Genomic DNA, 21,800 nt, shown 5'->3' with positions numbered 1-21,800 from the left:
TATACATATCCAATAGAAGTACTAGATATTACTAGAGGGATAGAGCAAAGAAACACATTTCACACACACACTTTTGCCAATCGAACCAATTTTGCCTCCTTGCATTTTATTAGCAATTTTGAATGAAACTAACTTCTTAAATTATAGGATGGTAAAGACTGCATGTAGCCTAGTTAATGGGATTCTGGGTTATTTCAGAATCCACGTACATGCAATCCATACTCATGCCAAAAGAAAAATATTAGTCTACAAGATTGGGTTAGTAATACATTGGCCATACTTGCCCTTTCCAGGATGAGGTCACATCTGTAAAACATCCAAATAAAAAACTTAAAACAGAAAGAGACAGTGAAGAAAAACCTGAGCCAGATGTTTCTATAAAGAAGCAACCAGAAGAAAAGGGGGAAACAAAAGAAAAGGACACTAAAAGAGGACTTAAAAGGGAGATAAACGAGAATAAAAAAGATTTAAAGGAAAAAATAATTACAGAAAAAGGCAAAAAAAGTAAAAGAAGCTATGCAGAAAGAAAAGGTATGCACATTACAATGTAAAATTTAGAAAATGAATAAATAAGCACAATCACACCCCAGAGAACCAATTGTCAGAGCAAATTAGTCTCCATATTTGAGTATTTAAGAGTTGATATGAGTACCTAAGTAGTAGAGATAAAAGTAGCTTTGGACACTTCTGAAGACATGTTTTATCTTTAGGATAATATTAAAGAGAGAGGCTTTATTTTTTGGTTTCCCCAAATAAAATTGAGGGAGGGGTAAAGTAGTGAAAGCCAGAATAAGGATTTGTGGAGTAAACCAGATATGATCATTGTTTTCTTGAAGCATTAATCATTTTGATTGTGTTGTTGGAAATTTGGTTTTATTTTCTGGTTTTCAGTTGAGTGAATGCAAGTCTGACAGCAAAGAACGATCAAAAAAATGTTCAGCATCAGCTGCCCCAGTTCATATCACTGCAAGTGGTGAACCAGTTCCCATATCTGAAGAGTCTGAAGAGCTGGATCAGAAGACCTTTAGCATTGTAAGTAGTAGATACTCAGACCTTTAATACTAATTCATATGCAGCTGTATATTTTGGAGTTTATGGTTTAGAGTTTGTAATATAACTATAATGCCGAAATTCAAACTGATAATAGCAATAGGATTAAAATTTAAAAGTTGTCCTCATTTTAGAACACTTAGAATAGAACTTATTTTGTCTTTATAACTTTAAAATTTTCAATCCCTGAAGTTGTTGTCTGAATATAATAATGCTTATAATCTCTGTGTTTAAAAATAGACTGTTTTTCCCTCTCCAGTCTTTCGCAGAGCCAATGTTTTATTAGATAACAAAAATGAAATATGAACAAAATATAAGCCCGTATTTTCTTACAGCAGTCAATAGATTTAAGTTTGCATTGTAAATGTTTACCAATTCAACTTTCTCAAGATGTTTAATTATTATAATTAGTGTCAGTAAAGCTATGTATATTGTTAACGTGTTAACGTGTGAGATACATTTACAATAATGAACAAGAAGAAATTGTAGCTGCAGATGCATCTATATTATAGGATTTGGTGTCTTGGTGTGGAAGTTTAGGGTCATGTTTTCTAGGGACATCCCAGTTATACTGGCCTAGCGTATCTAGTGCTTCTCCTCCACTTTCCTAGTTTGCTGCACAGAGCCTAGAGTCTCAAAAGCGTGGAAGTGGCTCTCCAGGCATAACGGTTGGTCTCTGTTCCCTTAGAGCAAAAGCCTGAGAGCTAGGAGATGAAGTGTTTGACAAATTGTCTTCACGACTAGTTGCCTCTTAGCCGTTAGACCAGAGAATTCAGTGTTGCCCATGTTTGGTTAAATTGGGGGAACAGTGAAAAAGAGGAAGGCCCTCAGTGAGGTGGATTGACGGATACAGTGCCTGCATCAATGGGCTCAAGCTTAGGAACAGGTAGAGGATGGCATAGGATTGTGCAGTGTTGCATTCTCTCATGCATAGGGCTGCTGTGGGTTGGAGCCAACTCTGTGGCCCCTAATAACAACAACATATTAATAGTATTTACTAGTATATTTTGTTATAAAATATTAAACATTAATTTTGTGTATTAATATAAGGTACGAAATTGTACTCTGAAAATACTTTGCCATCTTTTTAGATTATGTGTTTAAGAATGCTTAGAATGGAATGCTACCGTATGTGAAGTTATTTTTGTTAGTTGCCATTGAGTCAGTTCTGATGGCATGGTGACCCGTGTGTGTAGAGTAGATCTGTTCCATGAGGGATTTAAGACTGAACCTGTGTTCTGAAGCTTTCTGGGGTGAGTTTGAACTGCCAGCCTTTCAGCTTGTAGCAAAATGCTTAACCATTTGTGTACACAAAATTCTTATATTCTCCAAAAGCATATAAGGAAGTTTTTGGGGGAAGAAGAAAAACCCAAGTTTTTATTTAAATTTTCACAAAGATTGATATGGTAAATCGACACAAAATCTGGTTTTAAATTTTATTCTAAAAGGTTGTCTTTTCTACAACTCTGAAAAGAATAGAGAGGGTGCTGTGGTTGAGAGATTGAAATGATAGCTAAGTGATAGAATTCAAATTCTTAACCTTCCATCAGAGAGAAAAGAAAGTCAGTGCCCCTCAGATGGAGCCGTTGCCTGTTTTCAGTGGAAGATTATATATTGCTGTGAAGTGAAACAAACTTCAGGGGCGCTTCCAGACTAAGATGATGATCTACCTCCCACAAGCAGCTGGTGAAAACCATATGGGGAAAGATGGTCTGACAGGCAATGTTTTCTCCTGTTGGACACAGAGTCCCCCTGAATTAGTTGCAACTAACAACAGACATATTTACGAGCTGTGAGGTGACATGTATTGCTTATTTTGAATCACCCGATGCAATACGTTTACTCAGATATCATTGAAAGCGGTAAACCCTAACTGAATTTAGGTTTTTCTATATGTATTTATTGATATTCTTACTTTCTCCCTTAAAGTGTAAAGAAAGAATGAGACCCGTTAAAGCAGCTTTGAAACAACTGGATAGGCCCGAGAAAGGTCTTTCCGAAAGAGAACAACTGGAACATACTCGACAGTGTCTAATAAAAATTGGTGACCATATCACAGAGTGTTTGACAGAATATACAAACCCAGACCAAATTAAGCAATGGAGAAAGTAAGTGGTGCTTTTCAAGAAGTGTTTCTGTGACTGTAATTTTCTAACACTTTTCCCTTGTAGTTTAGCTTGTGTTGCTCATTCTGAAGTATAGATAGTAAAATATTATTGAAAGACGTGACCTGGGAAAGTTATCTTAATTGTTTTCACTTTAATCTTGAAACTTTTTATTTATGAGTTATTACTTATTCACAAATGGTTACTTATTTACATCATAATCACACTGTGATAGGCTATCGTATGATTATCTCTGCTAATTAGTAAAAGCTTTCTCATTAAAATTCAACTTACATTTTATTTTCTAAATTTATTGTAATTTCTTCTCAGTGGTCATTTGTGAAATGAATATATGATTCCCTCAGACAGAGGCAAAGTAAAAAAAAAGAATCAACTGAAGAATATTCTGAAAACAGAATTGTTTTTGCCTAGTCTGAGTGCTGTCTCCAGGATTATTTTTTAAAAAGAAAAAAAAGACTGAAGCAAAGAAAAAATTCTTCTGTATTAGGAATTATTGAAGTGCCGAAAGTCCCCTTCAAAGAACAAAGCTGCATTTATTAAACATACGAACACGAGGAAACAAAGACCTCTGGTCATAGTCGCATAGAGAACTGAAAAAGGACAGATAATGTATGAGGCATGTATAGCGAGATCCAAAAATGGTTTTAAAAGCAATTCTATTAGCATTTTATCCACATTTTATAATTCAATCATAGCAAGACGAGTTGTACAGTTGTCACCATATGAAATTCTAGAACATTTTCTTCCTTGTACTCCTCATTTGTATACTTTTTTCCCCCAATTGTGGCAAAAATATACCCAACAGAGTATTCTCCAATTCCACAACTTTTACTTGTATAATTCAGTGTCATTGATTATACTCTACGGGCTGCACAACCATTATTGATAGTCATTTCCAAATGATTGACTTATTTTTTTAATTAGTAGTCTTCTTGATCTGGTATTCACACATCGTACACGTCCAATGTTAAATTGCTTTTAAAATGGGTTGCATGTATATCATCCTAGTCTGTTCTAGTGTCCGCCACTCTACCCCCGAGATAAAATGTTTTTAGTGGTTGTCGGGTGGAGAGACAGGGGCATCGGATGGTTATCACTTAGGAGGTTTCCATTTGCAGTGATGAGAAACTGACATTGATATTAAGGGTAGGGTTGCACAGCTGATTAATTATCAGTAATATACTTGTCTTAGTGTCAATAGCATGCTTGCAATAAAAGTATTTTGTGCCATTAAAATCATTTTGACATGAGAGCTAATGATTTTTTGTAAAACTCATGAATGTCTTCCCAAATTATTGGAGCTCTGCAACAAGTTCGTGGCAAGGCTGCGCCACGTAAAACAACAGTTTGTAGATGAACCCAGTGTTTTAAGGCAGGTCAGAAAAACTATAAAGATGTTCATTGAAAGGGAAGACTGTCAAATTCCGCGAAAGAAACTGATGGAAGAAGACTGTAGAGTTAGCATTGATGTGCCAGCTACTGCAGTTGAGGTCTCACGTGGCTTTGAATCTTCCATTTTAAAGGATTATTTTGGACTCTGAACTTTTGAGCAGAACGATGCCAAATAAGTTACTTAGAAATTGGTTGGAAGAACTGATCTTTACATTAGTCCTTTACGTAAGAAGGTAGCTAATAAAGACAACAATATGCAGTGAATCCTAACGAGGCATAAATCTTGAGGTCCAATCAGAATAGTGACATACGAGGGACTCTATTGAGACAGTTAAATTTTAGGTAGAGAGGTTAACGCAGAAGGTTAACCTCCCTGGCGGTCACCCCGAGTGTGGTCGGGGTAAATGTGTACTGTCAGATGCGGTAACCCTGAGCCACACTCGGGATTGCACTGCAGAGCCATCCCTTAACTGCTCCCCGGTCCAGCCATGTCCTCTGCTGTGATTGCAGAGCGACCCTTCTGTTCCATTCTGTTCTCTGCGTGCAGTGTCACTTCACAGGGCGGAACTGGCCCAGAAATGCAAAACTGCAAATCTAAAAGAGACGCGCACACACACACACACACACACACACACAAACTGATACAGTGTAACCTGTGAGGATTACATTGTATCAAAGCAGATCACCTCAGATTTGTCCCTAGATCAGTCTCCAGGACCCTGCCTGCCCTTTTACGGTCATTTGGAAAAAATTTGCCTGGAAATTTTTTGTCCCTGGCATCAAAAAGTGTCACTTTATCACACAAGGAGTCTTAGACTAGATAAATGACAGCGACAGTGCCTTAGAATTACTCACAGAATTGAGTGATTGCAGTGCATGGGGAAATTCATCATCTGACACTGACCAGATAAGTGACGACAGTGATGATTCCGCTTCAGTGATGTGCGAACTTTGTGCTCTGTTGTCTGCGGTATGGATCAGGCCGCTCCCCCAAGCTAGCCGTTTACTGGAGCACCTGGTATGAGAGTAGACTTCGACCACAACAACACTTTGATGTGCCTCCAATTATTACTGATGGATGAGCTCATTGAAAAAATTGTTACGGCGGCAAACCGATACAAAGAGCAAACAATCCGTTACTCTGCTTCATAAATTTTTCAGAAGCAGAAAGTGGGAACCAGTGACCAAAGATGACATTTGGAAATTTCTGGGCCTAATAATACTTCAGGGAGTGGTGGGGAAACCCCTGCAGAAATGGTATAGGACCACCGATAAATTACTTGCAACTCCATTTTTTGGTACCGTCATGTCAGAATACAGATTTTTCCCTGATTATGCAATTTTTTCACTTCACAAACAAGAATTTGGGTACAAAATTACTGACATAATTAGACCGCCAGGGAGGTTAAAGCACAGGACACAGGATGATCATGGGAAGATATTTTAAAACAATGGAAAACTATTAAGAGACCAAGAGAGTTGTGAGCAGTTTTCCCCCATCACAGCAGAGCACCTGCTCACTCTGTCAGTTGCTCATCCAGCACGGTGGTTGAGGAACCTTATCACATCTGTCCCACAGCCCTTCAGGCTGCTTTGTTCCTCGAACTCAATAGCATTCAAAAGGTAGGTGATTGGAATGTGTCGACTAAAACGTTTGATTTGGTGTGGTGAACAAAGCAGGGAAGAAAACACATTTGGTCACTCTATTTAACCAAAGGTCTTTTTGAGTTTTTTAAAACAGTTTTCAGACTGACCTTTTTATATGTAAAAACTTATGGCAATACGGGCACTTTAATTCTTTAAAATTGCCTTCCATAATTTATATGAACTATTTTCATTCAGTAGTTGATTGCAAGGGCAGTGGAATCTGGTTGTCAGATTTTTGACGATGGCTTACCGTACCTACAATACTGTAATCCATTGGAAAGAGAACTTAGACATTTATTTAAGAAATTAACAAGTGGGAAGAGACCATCAAATCAGTTTTGGTTAGACAGTATATTCATGTACAGAACCATGAATGCAGAACTGATGAATATTTCACTGAATATAAATTTTATATTGTAAGAAAAATATAGGAACTTCTAGTTAATGATGTTCATGCTTAGGATTTGGGGGCGGGGTGATATACGAAACTTGATTTCATTTTGAAGCCCATCACAGAGCCATGAGCATCATCACTGTTGCATCAGATGTTGAGATATATGATAGCTTTCAAAAACCGTTTCGCAGCCTAGTTTTTTTTTTCTTTCTAAAAATTACTAACTCCTTTGTGATTTACTAATTTATACTTGAACATACAATAGTTTCTGGGGAAAATGTTAATATTTAACTTCAGCAATGGCAGATAAGATTTCAACTCAAGTGTCAGTGTCAGTGGCTACCAAAAAGGCTGTACTGAGAGGTTTTCAAGCCCTGTATCTCAAGTCAGTATTACGAAAGTACTATGATCCGTCACGAACACCTTAGTTGGAAGGGAAAAGCGGTCTAGATAAACCAGGCATGTTGATGGTCTGGCAATGTTGCTCTCCTCCCCATGATAAAATGGCGTAGAATTTTGTATTGCATTACATAGGATCATTCTTTCACAAGCTTAATCCATATTGACTGATCATATCTCTGCTTCAAATGCATTGTTCCTTGTATGCACAAGTTCATTCACAAGGATCACTGCCTTCTGGTTTAGCTTATCCTCTGGTTCATTTCAAATTAGTTTGATGAACTAATTTTCATTCCAAAGATAATATTTGGGATATATGAAAGTCTTGTTTCTTTGTAGACAAGAAACTCAAATGTGGGGGGCAGGTATCTATCAAACTAATAAGCCTTTTCTTCTTGTAGAAACTTATGGATTTTTGTATCTAAGTTTACTGAATTTGATGCAAGAAAATTACACAAATTATATAAGCATGCTATTAAAAAACGGCAGGAATCTCAGGTAAATTAATGGATTTTTTTCTTAATTCATTTCTTTGAGATTATGAAACATTTTAAAATAATTTAAAGAGTAATATTTAAGTTAACAAATATAGATGTAATTAAGGATTTATCACCATAAGCATAACACAATCATATGTCTTGTATGTAAGACCTGGTGGAAGCTAAAATTAATAGATAAAACCCATAAGATAATTGGCGTCATCTTGAAGTATGTCTTCCAAGATGTTTATTACATAGGGGAAAATAACTTATACAGGGTAAAGGAAAACTTGGCTGCCATATTATGCCAGTCATTGAAGTTAATGTCACTAGGAAAGTACGCTGACATCATGAGCTCCCCCATGATGAAACATTGAGAAACTTGGATGAAGTTCTTGCCAAAAATGAATATGAACTCAGTTTTGAGAAAATGGTAGACAACTTCAAATTGAGCACCATTCTTCATGGAAAGTACTATTTTTGCAACTTGTTTGTCTAAACTTTTTCAAATAAGATATAACAATTATGAAGCACTGCAATTGTGCTCTAAAAAGGTTAGCAAAAGATAGATTTAGACACTCAAAAACTTACATGAGGACATTATTTGGGATCGGATTTTTTAAAACACTTTATGCTTTGTAAGCGTATTTAAAGCCATTATAAAAGGTTCTTAACACGTGCGCTTTAATTTTAGCAAAACAGTGACCAGAACAGCAACTTGAATGCTCACACGATTAAAAATCCAGGTAAGGTATCCTACTCACTAATTGTTTTTGGAGAATAAAATATTTGTAATAGATTTTTCTCCCTCTTTTTGATTGTTCTAAGGAAATCAAGTTATTACATAGATTAGGTTGTTTTTACTTAAAGATACAGAACTATTATAAAATCTTTTATCATAAATAGTCCTTTCAAACTTCCATAATTTATTTGGGCATTTTTCAGTTTCTAGCAATTGTGGAGTGCTTATAAGTGGATATTCTTTTTTGTTGTTCTTATCTAGGACAATAATGCATTTTTTCCTACAAGAGCTACAAAAATACATAGTCTAAGAAGGAAAGGGCCCAATACTTAGTTATGAGCCTTCACTTTTTTTGTTTTGAGTTCACTTTTTAAGAATCAAGCGACCCTTTCTAAGCCTTCGTGCTACTTTTTAAGACTGTTTTTAAATGCTTTTGTCCAGGTGGCATACTTTTAAGAGTTAGGGTGCAAATTATCTAAAGTGGATAAAATTTACCAGTTCAAAACCAGTGGCTCCTCTGAAGGAGAAAGATGAGGCTTTTTGATGCTGTAAAGATTTCTAGCCTTGGAGGAAATGCACATGACGGTTCTATTCTGCCCTCTGTCGGCAAATAGTAAGACTTGACTCGATGGAAGTGAGTTTTGAATGCATTTCTTTGACTTTGTTTTAGCAAGTTTTTGTTTTTGCTTTATTTTGGTAACAGCCAAAACTGAAGTTATTTAGCCATAAATTTACTTTTACCACTTTCAAAAGACATTAACAAAAGTTGGGCTTTTGTTCTCTAACAGATGTGGAAAGATTAAAGGAGACTACAAATCATGATGATAGCAGCAGGGACAGTTACTCATCTGACCGACATCCGATACCTCAGTATCATGATCACCATCAAGACCGACATCAGGGAGATGCTTACAAAAAGAGTGATTCCAGGAAAAGACCTTATTCGTCTTTCAGTAATGGGAAAGATCATCGTGATTGGGATCACTATAAACAAGACAGGTAAAGTTATGACAGTAACTTGAAATTCTCCCCTTTATACCTGTCTTTATTCCTTTTGGTTGTGTTTGCGATCTGTGTTTGACCCGTTAGCAATTCAATCTTTAATCAAAACAAGTCTAATGTGAAACTAGAGTACTTTCAAGTTTCATTATTGAGAATTTTGGAGAATACCTACTCAAACCTGAGCAGGATGCGGTTACAATTTGGTATGGAAAATTCTGACTTATGAGGGAAAAATAATTTATGTGAACACTTATCATTGAGGCTAAACTGAATTTGAAATCTGAGTTGTATGGTATACAGAAGGGTATATAGGGTACGTAGGGGAGGAGTCATGTTAGAAAGCATTTGAATACTAAGTAACTAGAAAATATTAATGGCAAGAATATATTATGAAATTGTAAAGGAATATTTTTGTTGATGGTTACTAAAAACAAACTTGGGAAAGAGGAATAAGACTTTTGTTCAAATTTTAATTGTGTTTACTGCTGTAGGTTCTTCCTGGGAAGCACTGTGTCACACTGAGCACTTCAGTTACAGAGCAGTTTAAAGAAGAGACATAGAAAACACTATTTGTTTATAATGGGTGTGTTTTGTCAACAACAAACAATTAACTGATGTGCTTTGTATTTTTTTGAAGGGGCCACAGGCTGCAAGCATTTTAGAGACCCCAATAAGCTGCCATCTTTGTTCATATGTGTAATCTATAAATGATTTCAGTTATGGCTTAGAGCTAGTCAAAGTCAAGGAAATTTTTAATAGAAAAAATGTTGCAGCTACTTCCGTATGGGCATGTGAAAATGGATGCCACCAGAGGTGCTTACTCTGTGTCGTTCACTGTGATAGGTTTGTCAACAGAGATACTTTCCAGGGATTTGTAGGGTTATTTATGGATTTTTGTGTTTTGCTTTGAATTATTTTTCAAATTTTGTAATTTGTAGTATTGGTCTAAGCTGGCTCATTTCTCTCTTATTAGGTACTACAACGACAGAGAGAAACACAGGAAACTGGATGATCACAGGAGTAGAGAGCACAGGTCACATTTGGAAGGAAGTGTAAAAGATAGAACCCATTCTGATCATCGCTCCCATTCAGACCACCGATCAAGTTCTGAATATACACATCATAAATCAGCTAGGGATTATAGGTATCATTCCGATTGGCAAATGGACCACAGAGCTTCCAGTAGTGGCCCTAGGTCACCACTCGATCAAAGGTCTCCTTATGGCTCCAGATCTCCATTTGAACACTCAGTTGAACACAAAAGTACTCCGGAACATACCTGGAGTAGTCGGAAAACATAACAGAAACTGGTACTTCATCTTTCTGGACTTTTCTTTTAGCCATATGTCATAAACCAACACAGTAATTGCCTTACATGACTTGAAAGATATAAACAGATCTTCTATCAGTAGCAGTATTGTTACTTCTTTCCAGGATGCAAGGTCTATTATCCCAATAGAAGAGAAAATATTTTTATATTTAAAGATTATGCTGCACTGTGCTACAAATGTTGTAGTACTTTTTCCTTTTTTTCCTTTTTTATTTTTTAAAGAAATGGAAAATGTTTACTATTACAGGGACCTCAACACTGCCCTTCCGTATAGGCTGGATACAACTGTTTTTAAGTCAGCAATTTTAGACTGACCTCCATTTAAATTATGTTTGTATATGAACTTATATGAACTGTACACTCTGACCTGTGATCATGTTTCAGGAAGGAATAAAAGAGAGTTCTTTTCTTAATAAAGAAAAAACACTCAAGGACTTTGTTCACTTTCCAAAGCTACTTGTTTACATTGTACACTGCGACCACCTTGCCGCTTTTCACCACAAGCTTGAATATTTAAATTCTGTACTTATATATGTAAAATAGCCAGGAATTTTCTGTTTGTGATCTATTATGCATTTTTACAAACAAACAAAAAAGACTGTAAATTATTGTAAATAGAATAAATGAGCTTTCCTTACTCCCCTACCCTTCTCAGGCTTTTTTTGACTGTTCCTTTCCCTACCAACTCAGGCCTTCTTATCATTTAAAGAAAAAAAAAATCAGTGTAATAACACTTTTTAATGATATGTCTTGATGGAATCATTGTTTAGAATGTTAAAAAAAATGGGAAAGGGGCTACATAACTCCATTGGTCCTCTTTTTATATGGAATATTTTATTAGATACATGCCCCACACGTCCCTCCCTTTTTTTTTAGTCATACTGTGTTTGTAGTAATAAAATGGTGAGATATTATATGTAATATTTAAACTGCATGCTCTGGAAACATTTTTTTTCAGATGCATTTAGTTTAAAAGGTAGATGTACGAACACTCAGAATCCAAAACAGCCAAAAGTTACTGTAAATCTACTTGTTTTCCTTTTCATGTGGGCAATAACAATGTCAAATCAAATGTGCTATGCAGCCAGGTAACCTTTTAGATGAACTTGATTGACTTTTAATATAAACTGTTAGAGTGCACACTGATTGTACATAAAAACCTTATATATGAACAAATTAAATTTAAGAAAACACATACGGGCTCCTGTAACTTTCTGCTGCATTCTTACTCCCTCCAGCACTTAACCTTTTTTTTAAATAGCATTTAGCTGCCAGAAAAAAAATTTTCGATAAGCAGTTAAGTATTTTAATGTGCTAGCATGACAGCTAAATCTGTTTTAAAGACTATGAACCTTTCTAATGAAGTAACACTTTTTTTAAAATATAAATCGTTGGACTTTGGCTTCCTACAAATATTGTTTTGAATGTCTTATATTCACAGATTTTTATTTTGTTATATTAAGGTGGGATTTTTGAATGTGGAATAAATTCTTGGATGTATATTGTGATGTAACAAATTTTGAGTTTTAACTTTGACAAATTTTGAGTATAAGAGTATATTCCTATAATGTGTCCCTCTTAATTAGCTATGGGAGCAAATTACAAAAACTTGTCCATTGGTGCAATGTATTTTTAAATATACCGTGTGCAAAACAAAATTCTAATTTTTTTTAAGGCAGCAATCTCTCTCTTAGATACAGTTGCCCTGAAAAAAATGACAACCTGTTTCTTTCCTGGTTAATGAAATAACATGTGAGGGAAAAACTCGGCTTCTAAATATCGAATTTATAATTAAACATAAAGGTGATGATATAACTTAGTGCTGCACATTTCTTAAGCTTGTTCACGTTTCTCCACTTTAAATGATTATTTCACAAGATAACATTTGACTAAAAACAATATTACTTAAGTCTTAAAACACTAATCAGGGTTGGCATTTTTTAAATCATCACCTTGTAGTTGGTCCATATTACTGCATTTTTATACTAAACTGCATATTTATACTAAACTGAAAATTTCATAGGAGTGGACTCCTGTAATTGGAAGAATATGAAAAATTTATGTATTTTTGTCTAACTGGGCTCTTTGCAATGCTACATTTAGTTGATTATTTTAACCGATGAGCTAAGTTGATTGAAAATCTAAAACTGTAATTAATTTATGGAAAATATGTTCATTATTTGTGAGAAGTCATCAATTATGTAGAAAAGGAACTAGCCATAAGTTTATTAAGACACAAGGAGAACATTAATACAGGTGTACAGGGAACATTATAAGTAAGCTTATTTTTTGTACTTTTACATACTCATTCTGCACTATTTTTATACATTTATGTTTAATTTTTCAAGGATAAGAGTATTCATAGTACTGTACCAATTAACCCTCCTCTTTAATAATATACAATAAATGATTCTTTTTAAAATAATGGCCTGTTTGCTTTAAACAAAATATTCTTGTTGTAGGATATGTTAGAAAATAAGCTTCCAGACTGGAGCAGGAGTTGGAGTGCTTCAATAATTTCAGAGTGAGGGATAGAGTGAAATGAGACAAGCCTCACAATTTCTTTTTTAGTGAATCTTATTCTTGTGGATTAAATAAGACTTGAGTACGTGTGTACGGATTTACACAGACTACTGTTCATTTTCATGAGCCTTCCCAGAACCACCAGGGATAAAAGCATAATAGTTCTTTATCTTGGCACCACATTATTCTTGTTTCCCACTAGTAATCATCTTTGGACTGTAGAAACCATGTAGTTTTAAGCAGGTAAGAGGGTTTGGCAAAATCAACTGATTTAAGAACTTTTTTCAAAGACCTATCCGAAAACTGAACTGGTAAATGTAATTTCAAATTTTAAGTAGTTACCTACTTCCTCATGCAAATAATAATTCTAAAAGACTGACTTGTGTGTTTAGGCATATTCATATACCGTATACACTCAAGTATAAGCTGCGTTTTTCAGTACATTTTAAAAAAAACATTTAATTAGGGGCTCATACAACTCATCACAATCCATACATATACATACATCAATTGTATAAAGCATATCTGTACATTCTTTGCCCTAATCATTTTCTTTTTTTACATTTTATTAGGAGCTCATACAACTCTTATCACAATCCACACATATACATACATCAATTGTATAAAGCACATCCGTACATTCTTTGCCCTAATCACGCTCAAAGCTTTTGCTCTCCACTTAAGCCCTCTGCATCAGGTCCTCTTTTTTTTTTCCCCCTCCCTCCTTTCAGTACATTTTTAATGCAGTTTTAGTGCTAAAATTAGTTGCCTCTGCTGATATTCAGGTCAGCTTATACTCGAGTATATACGGTAAATCATAGAACATTAGATTTATTGTAGAGCCAAGTTTCAACTTCTACATTAAAAACACCAATGGGAGGAAATTCCATTGAATTACTTTTGCCCTAGAAATGACTAGTAATTTAGAACTGTATGCTAATTTTCGTTTTTGTCAGCAACCTCTATTGGCTTGATTTTAGTACTAGAAACTTTTGGATTCTTTCATTGAGAAAGTTCTAGTGACAGGAAATTTTAGATATATTAACAGATGAAAAGTCAAATTTAAAATGATTTTCATATTTTAGGAAGCACCTATAAAATTTTGCAATGAAGTTTTATGTGTTTGACATCCTACTGTCAATGGTCATTAGCTATTTTTTCATTTCAAATGAAAACCTCATGTTTTTGGAGATGGTCCAACAGTTTCAAACTCCCAAATGAATGAGATGCTTTTTATCCCATGTTACACCACACCTTTTGTATTACTCTAAAACTGATAAGGTATAAACACAACTAAGGAGCTGGGGAGGAGGATTCCATTGGTTTTCATAACATCTGGCAGGAAATGTAATATTGTGGGCTGCTATAAATGGTCAAATATGTAAAGTAAGTTGCAAAACTAAATGGCCACTTTTTGGGGAGGGGGGGCGTTCTCTTCACCCCGTGTTTATTTCTAGGATCTTGACTTTGGGGGTCTGCATGTCACTATATCCAGTTAATTCATTAGGTCCTGTCAGTTGGTTGTGAATCATAGCCCAGGTACAACAGTAGAACATGGCCAGTTGTGTGTGAGCTCAGTGTTGCAGCCATTGTGCCAACTGCTTCACTGAGGGTTCCTCTCTCTAACTGCCCCTCAGCTTTACTAAGCATGGTGTCCTCTGGGGAATGGTCCAAAAATAACTGATATAAAAGACTTGGAATCATTGCTTCTAAGGAGAATTCCAGCTCTTTCTAGACAGATTGGTTCTGGCAGTCAGTGTATTCAAAATTCTTCGAGAATATACCAAGTGCATTTATTCTCTGCCCTTCCTTCTTTTCCAGCTCATATATATAGTGTTTGAAAGCGCCAGGATTTGCGTCAGGTGCTTTTTAGTCATGTTGAGTCTAGGTGTGCTATATTCTGGAACGTCGGTGCTTTTCTGTACTCCTAAGACTTGATTTCTGTTCTTTTGCCCAACGATTTACTATTTTTCCTTCTCCATTTGTGTGTGGAATATTTTAGCTCTGACCTCTGAACTCATTTCTATTTAGATATCCAATAGGAATATAAGCCTAAAATTTGCAAAACCACACTTGGAAATTCTTAGGGTCTCTCACTTTTATCCTGATTTATCTGTTTTTCTTGGATTATGTGCTAAAAAAAACAACAAACCCCAAAACCTGGCATTACTGTACTCTTACCAGTGAATTTTACAGAGCTTGCTTCATTGTATATGATAGAGTACACATGTTTTAGACGGTCAAAATTGTCTTCTAGCATTGACCACTTACATCTCTGCAACTAGAATACAAGTTCCACAAAGCAAAGACTTTTGTTTTCTGCTGTATCCCCATCATCTAAATCAGTGCTTCGTCAATGTATTGTGATGTCTTTCCCAGAACACTCTGCCCCTCCCTCTGGCCACTGTTTTGTTACCTTATGTATTACTTAGTACTAGAAGCATTTGAATGCTTTATCGGTATGAGGGCGCTTCAAAAAGTTCATGGAAAAATGAAGCTAAAAGATAATGGAATTTTTCCACAGACTTCCTGATGCCCCCACAGGTAATGATTAGAAGAGTTTATTGTCTTCCAGCTATTGAACTTGACTGGTTGATAATCACCTAAAAACAAGGGTAAGTCAAAGTTACTGGCTGCAAAATCATAGAAACCTTTAATAATGGAAACTATCAAAATGTGAGCTGTTCTCAACGTGACCCTCCATTTAGGTCCATAAGGCTCTGTTTTTATCGAACCTTTCTCCAAAGGTTTCTGCACTCTTGATTTGTACCATGCCAAAGTAAAAGTTATAGCAAATCATGTGCTTTTCAAATATTTAGATTTCAGAACAAAAAGTCTGAAGGGAAGGGTATGATTAAGTACATAGAGTGGATGTAGTCAAGTTTCCCCATGAATTTCTTGGATAGGCTTCACTACCCACAATGAATGAACAAGTACATTGTGGTGGGGAAAATTTCCCTGGCCTTTTTCTCATCAGTGCTGTTTTCAATTTTCTTACAAATTCTTCCTAATAAGCCTTTGTGATCTTCCTGGGTCCTGTGAGAAAATCTTATCAAAATCATTCCTTTTCAAGCTTCCAACCCCAATAGCCATTATAACCTGAGCTGAGCTGATCTCTGTCTTGAATTTAACTGGCTAGCAGATTCCCTTAGCCACTATTTTTTGAATGGACTGACTTTTTTTTTTTTAACGGCCCAAGGCTAAAACCAGTGTATTACTAGGAGAACTTGTCTGCAGGCATCCTGTGTTAGTCTGAGTAATTTAGAGAAACAAATCCTCAGAAACTCATGTATAACACAGTTTTATATAAAGGGTAAGTGCACATCAAGAAAGCATCCCAACCCAGTGCTGCCCAAGCACACAAGTCCAACATTAACCCATAGGTCTGACACCAATCCACAAAGTCCTCCAGCTCACAAAATAGACGCAGTGATGCCGAATGCAGGAGGAAAGCCAAGTCAGTGAACGGGTAAGCATCTCACCACTGGCAGGGATCTCCACATGGCTGCTTCAGCACCCAGGGCTGGATTGAGGTAGGTCCATGTGGTTTCTCCTCAGGGATGTCTTGTAGGAAGTGAGCCTTGCCAGCTGAAGCTGGGAACTGGCTAAGGCAGCTGCACCCTGGTCAGAACATCACAAAACAAGAGACCCAAGAACTAGAAAAGCAAGGCTCACCGAGCCACTTATCCCCCCGCCCTTCAATTAACCCCACATGTGTTTATCAGCCAGGTCAGCACAATAAACTATAGCATATCTGATTGCAAAGACATGTTTAAGCATGTTTTGTTTGGAATAAACCTGAGCATTTTTTAACTGGAGCCCCAGTAGCAGTACTTTTTTACTTAGGTTGTATTAGAGGCATCAGTGGTGGAGTGGGCTATGTGTTGGGCTGCCCCATTGGAGAAGTAGAGGCTTTCTATTCTCATGAAGATACACAGTCTCTGAAACAGAGGCAGCTCTCCTCTTTCCTATAGGGTCAGCTAGGAGTCAGACGTGACTGGGCGGCAGAGTTCCCAAGTCTTGTTACAAAAAAATGAACCTATTACTAGGGGGTTAAATGTTTATTAAATAATATAACTATTCCATTGATAAATAATAAGCTCTCATACACATGAAATATTTCCTGTAGCATATATAGACTATCATTTCAATGACTACTTTGCAAACAAATGGTATGTAATAGGAAAATATGTAATATTTTCATTTGTCTCATGTATGATACACTCATTTTCAGAGGGAAGAATACAGCTTGTAGAGATAATATAGGCTGTATTTTCTAATATTTTATGAGTTGGCAAAGATTCCCTTCTCACTGATGCTTGCTTTTCGCATTAAAAAGATTTTGAGTCATGTTTACACAAACTACACACACCCTTTGAAGGTGTATACTTTTATGGGTTTTCGCATATTAATGTAGTTGTGTAACTGCCAACTTCAAATTGAAAGCATTTCCATCACTTCCGCATTTCCATCACTTCCAAAAGTTCCCCCATGTTCTTTCCATGCCCCACTTCTGGTCAGCACAGATGTGCTTAGTAAACTCCGAAAAAGAACTCACTGCCATCAGTCGGCAACTCCTAAATGCCCTATAGGTCAAATCACTGCCCTTGTGGACTTCCAAGACAAATTTTTTCTGGTAGTAGTAATTTATTAAAATGTTTAAAATAGGCATGCATTCTGCTTATACACTTAATGTGTACTATTTGTATAGTTTGCCACAATGAGAACTCATTGCCAGGGGTCGATGCCGACTAAGTTACTGTATAGGACAGGGTAAAACTGCCCCTGACAATTCAGAGACTGTTTCTTGGGACATAGTCCACATCTACAATTTGTTTAATCGTGTCAAGAAGAATTGTACAATCATTACCACAATCAATTTCAGAAGTTTCTCTTCTTGTTTCACCCATGATTAAATCACCTTTAAAATGAGTTGTGTAATCATCACATTGAGTTCTAGTGCTTCCTCCCCCTCCCATCTTCATTGTTTACTCCTGAAATCCCTTCACGCCAGCTCTCACCCCCCCCCCCCCACAAACCCTTGTATCAGGCACTATCTCCATACATCCATTCCTGTGCTTCACAAACTTGTAAATCCAACTTAAACAACAAAAACCTGAAATGAAGATAAAACAATCGTGTGTTAGGGTTCTCTAGATGGATAAAACCAGGTTGCTGATAATTATATATATATATACTTTATAAAGATAGATATATAACACAAGAAATGAACAGTTAAATTATAAAGCAGTACAAATGGCTCAGTGCGACTCATTCCCATGAGACAGTTGTGAGACACTAGCAGTGTCTTGTGGGCTGCCAGGTAGTCCTCTGTAGAGAGAGGTAGGCTATTCCAGCACAGGCAGCTAACAGCAAGGCAGGTCACCAACAGTCACTCCCCAGCTCAAGAGATGTAAATTCCAATCGTGTGGTCTTAAAGGGACCTCAACTTATAGCGACACAGTCCACAGACTACGTGTCCCACAGGTAGTGTGCCCTTTAAATTGAGGCACAGACCAAGCAAGGCAGCTGCACACTGGTCTGATAATTAAAGAGCGAGAGACAAGAAAGGTGAGGCTCACTGAGCCACATATCTCTCCGCCCTTCAATTAATCCCACTTGTGTTTATCAGTCAGGCTGGTACAATAAACTATCTCAAATAGTAATACAAAGATCTAAATACTAGCAATGAGCAAGAAAGGACCTCTATCAAGGGAAGAGCTGGAAACAACGGAATCCAGGCCAGATAAACCCCTCAAGACCAATACTGAGACTAGGCACACCAGAAGGGGGAGAAAGGGGAAGCCGATCACAATGACCTACCTATAACTCCCTCCCAGGGGGATGGACAACAGATAAGTGGGTAAAGGGAGACATTGGTCAGTGCAAGACATGAAAAAATAATTGAATAAATTATCAAGAGTTCAGGAGGGAAGAAAAAGAGCAGATACCAAGGGCTCAAGTAGTAAGAAAATGTTTTTAAATGATGGCAACGAATGCACAAATGTGTTTGACACAATGGATGGATGGATGGCTTGTGTTAAGTTGTACGAACCCCCAATAAAATAATTTATTGTAAAAAAAATTTTTTTAAGCCAGGGAAGGAATTTTTGTCATGGAACAAGCAAGCAAGAGAGCCTTACATCTAGAACAAATTCAGGTTGTAGCTAAAGGGAGGTCAACTAACCAAGTTTGATCCAGTATAACTAGGATTGCAATGGTCTGATGATAAAGGCTGTTCTAGACCTTTGCCTGTGGCTCGTGGGGATCTACCAGCAGCTTAATCCACCTAGATACTCTGCAGATGGGTTTCGGGCTTCCACTGGCCTCCACAGCCTTCCACAATTTTAATCTGATACTTTTCCCTTCATGCTATTTGAATCTTGCTGTTTCCTTTGGATCACACAAGCTGGCATGCATTTTCATATGGACTTAGTCACTCCTTGCTTAGATAGCTGCTTGTTCGAATACACGTTGTCAAGACTCCAGGCACTATTCCAATTTATAGCCGCTTACCATCAGCTTTCTTCACCACACTTCCATCGCACCTTACCTTCATTGATCATTGTATGAAGGCAACTACCCAGCCATGATGTAAGAACTAACTGTTCTTGGATTGGGGCTAGGGTTAAGGAGGAGCCCAGAATCCATCTGCTGGTCCGTGGAATGTGTACGACACAGGTTTACTTTGGTGGCCATTTTATGACAAAATTGAACTCCCATAGGATCAACTACATGAACATTAGCAACAAACAGAGAGAGAGAGAGAGAGAGAGAGAGAGAGAGAGAGAGAGAGAGAGAGAGAGAGAGAAAATTAAAGCTAAAGGCAGAAAAACAAAAACGTGTTTTGAGCCCTAGATTTTGTTCTTTTTTCAAAATTGGCTATTATAAATTTCTTGCTTTTCTACATATATCAGCTTGTCAATTTTCAAAAAAATTCTGTTGATATTTTTATTGAGATTGCACAAACCAACTTCAATTTAGGGAATTTTGGGGTCTCTTATGGACACAGTCTGTACTTCATTATTTAGGTCTTTGACTTCTCTCAACAATGTGTGATAGTTTTTGAAAGTATAGTCATGTACATGTATTACCAAATTCGTCAATGTTTTGTGTTATAAATGCTTGACTTCTTTATGCTCTTCACATTTTCCTTTCTTGCCTGCTAGCAGAAATGTTGGTAAGTCATGCCTTACTTCCATTGGAGTCAGGAAGTTGGAGGGAGATAAGGATTCAAACTCGCTATTGATTATTCTTTGTAGCACTGGTAGAATAGTGGGGTTCTCGTTGAGCTGCTAATGCCAAGGTCAGCGGTTCAAAACTACGAGCTGCTCTGAGGGAGAGCGATGGGACTTCCGACTTCTGTCAAAATGTCCCGTTTTGGAAACCCACAGGAACATTCCTACTCTGTCCTATAGAGTCCCTGTGAACCGGAATCGACTCAGTGGCAGTGAGTAAGCGGGTAAATATTAAGTATGCTGAGGAGCTCTGGTGGCACTGAGAGTTAGGTATCTGGCTGCTACTGACATAGTTGATGGTTCAAAACCATCAGTTTCTCTGTGGGAGAAAGATGAAGCTGTCTGAGCCTATAAAAACTTAGAAGCTCAGAAGCTCAGAAACTCTATCTAAGGCTACTATGAGAAAATTGATGGTATTGCGTTTTAGGGCGGAAGGCAGGCACTATTGAGGACATTCCTTGTCGTGGGGTTTTATATTGTTATGGGAGTTCCCTTCTATTCCTGGTTTGCTGATAATTGGGGTGGGGGACACATGCTATTTGTATTTGACTCTTAAATAACATAAGTGTTCATTAAGGAGATATTTGCACTTGTTGCACAACTTCTCTAATCTTAAAATGAAATTGAGAGCAACTGTTCCATACTAATTACTACAGTACTTGCCTGATATCAATGAAACCATCAAAAGATATCAATGAAACCATCAAAAGTTTGTAACAGAGAGCTGGAGGCACAGGGAATCCAGGGTAGATGATACCTTCAGGACCAAGGGTGTGAGGGGCGATGCTGGGAGAGTGGAGGGTGAGTGGGTTGGAAAGGGGGAACTGATTACAAGGATCCACATGTGACCTCTTCCCTGGGAGAGGGACAGCAGAGAAGGGGGGAAGGGAGACTCCGGATAGGGCAAGATATGACAAAATAACGATGTATAAATTACCAAGGGCACATGAGGGAGGGGGGAGCGGGGAGGGAGGGGGAAAAAAGAGGACCTGATGCAAAGGGATTAAGTGGAGAGCAAATGCTTTGAGAATGATTGGGGCAGGGAATGTATGGATGTGCTTTATACAATTGATGTATGTATATGTATGGGTTGTGATAAGAGTTGTATGAGTCCCTAATAAAATGTAAAAAAAGAAAGAAAAAAAAGTTTGTAACAGGGACACCTAATGCTGAAACAACTCTTTCAAGCTATTGTTCAAATATAGGTTGATATTGTCTGGTGTTTTCCACAGACAGACAATCTCACTGGTTCCCTCGGACCTATGGGCTCTCTGCATTTGCAAACTACAGTGGGTATAGAACACATTCAATATTTAAGAGTTCATTAAAATTAGCTTTTTCATTGAAATTGATTTTTACCTGATTTATGTATCATTCCTCTTCTTTCTATACTGTGCAAAAAGCATAAAATTTTTGTATTTAATATTTCTTAATAATTTTATTGTGATTTAGGTTTTATTGTGTTTTTGATTAGAGAG

The 21,800-nt window shown here is 36.9% G+C and overlaps 1 protein-coding gene across 2 annotated transcripts in view; it reads left to right on the top strand.

Moving 5' to 3' along the window:
• Nucleotides 1-12,061, top strand: part of CHD1 (chromodomain helicase DNA binding protein 1) — an 82,452-nt gene extending 70,391 nt beyond the window's left edge. For both annotated transcript variants that reach the window (XM_075541311.1, XM_075541310.1), the window contains exons 31-36: nucleotides 892-1,032; nucleotides 2,980-3,158; nucleotides 7,410-7,506; nucleotides 8,182-8,233; nucleotides 9,018-9,228; nucleotides 10,205-12,061. In XM_075541311.1, the coding sequence (XP_075397426.1) occupies nucleotides 892-1,032; nucleotides 2,980-3,158; nucleotides 7,410-7,506; nucleotides 8,182-8,233; nucleotides 9,018-9,228; nucleotides 10,205-10,532 (1,008 nt within the window). In that variant the 3' untranslated portion in view covers nucleotides 10,533-12,061. The remainder of the gene's footprint in view (nucleotides 1-891; nucleotides 1,033-2,979; nucleotides 3,159-7,409; nucleotides 7,507-8,181; nucleotides 8,234-9,017; nucleotides 9,229-10,204) is intronic.
• The last annotated feature ends 9,739 nt before the right edge of the window (nucleotides 12,062-21,800 follow it).

Source organism: Tenrec ecaudatus, chromosome 2 (assembly GCF_050624435.1).
Source record: "Tenrec ecaudatus isolate mTenEca1 chromosome 2, mTenEca1.hap1, whole genome shotgun sequence".
In the NCBI taxonomy this organism is placed as follows: Eukaryota; Metazoa; Chordata; class Mammalia; order Afrosoricida; family Tenrecidae; genus Tenrec; species Tenrec ecaudatus.
The sequence above is the reverse complement of the archived record's forward strand: the minus strand, read 5'-3'. Positions and strand labels throughout refer to the sequence as shown.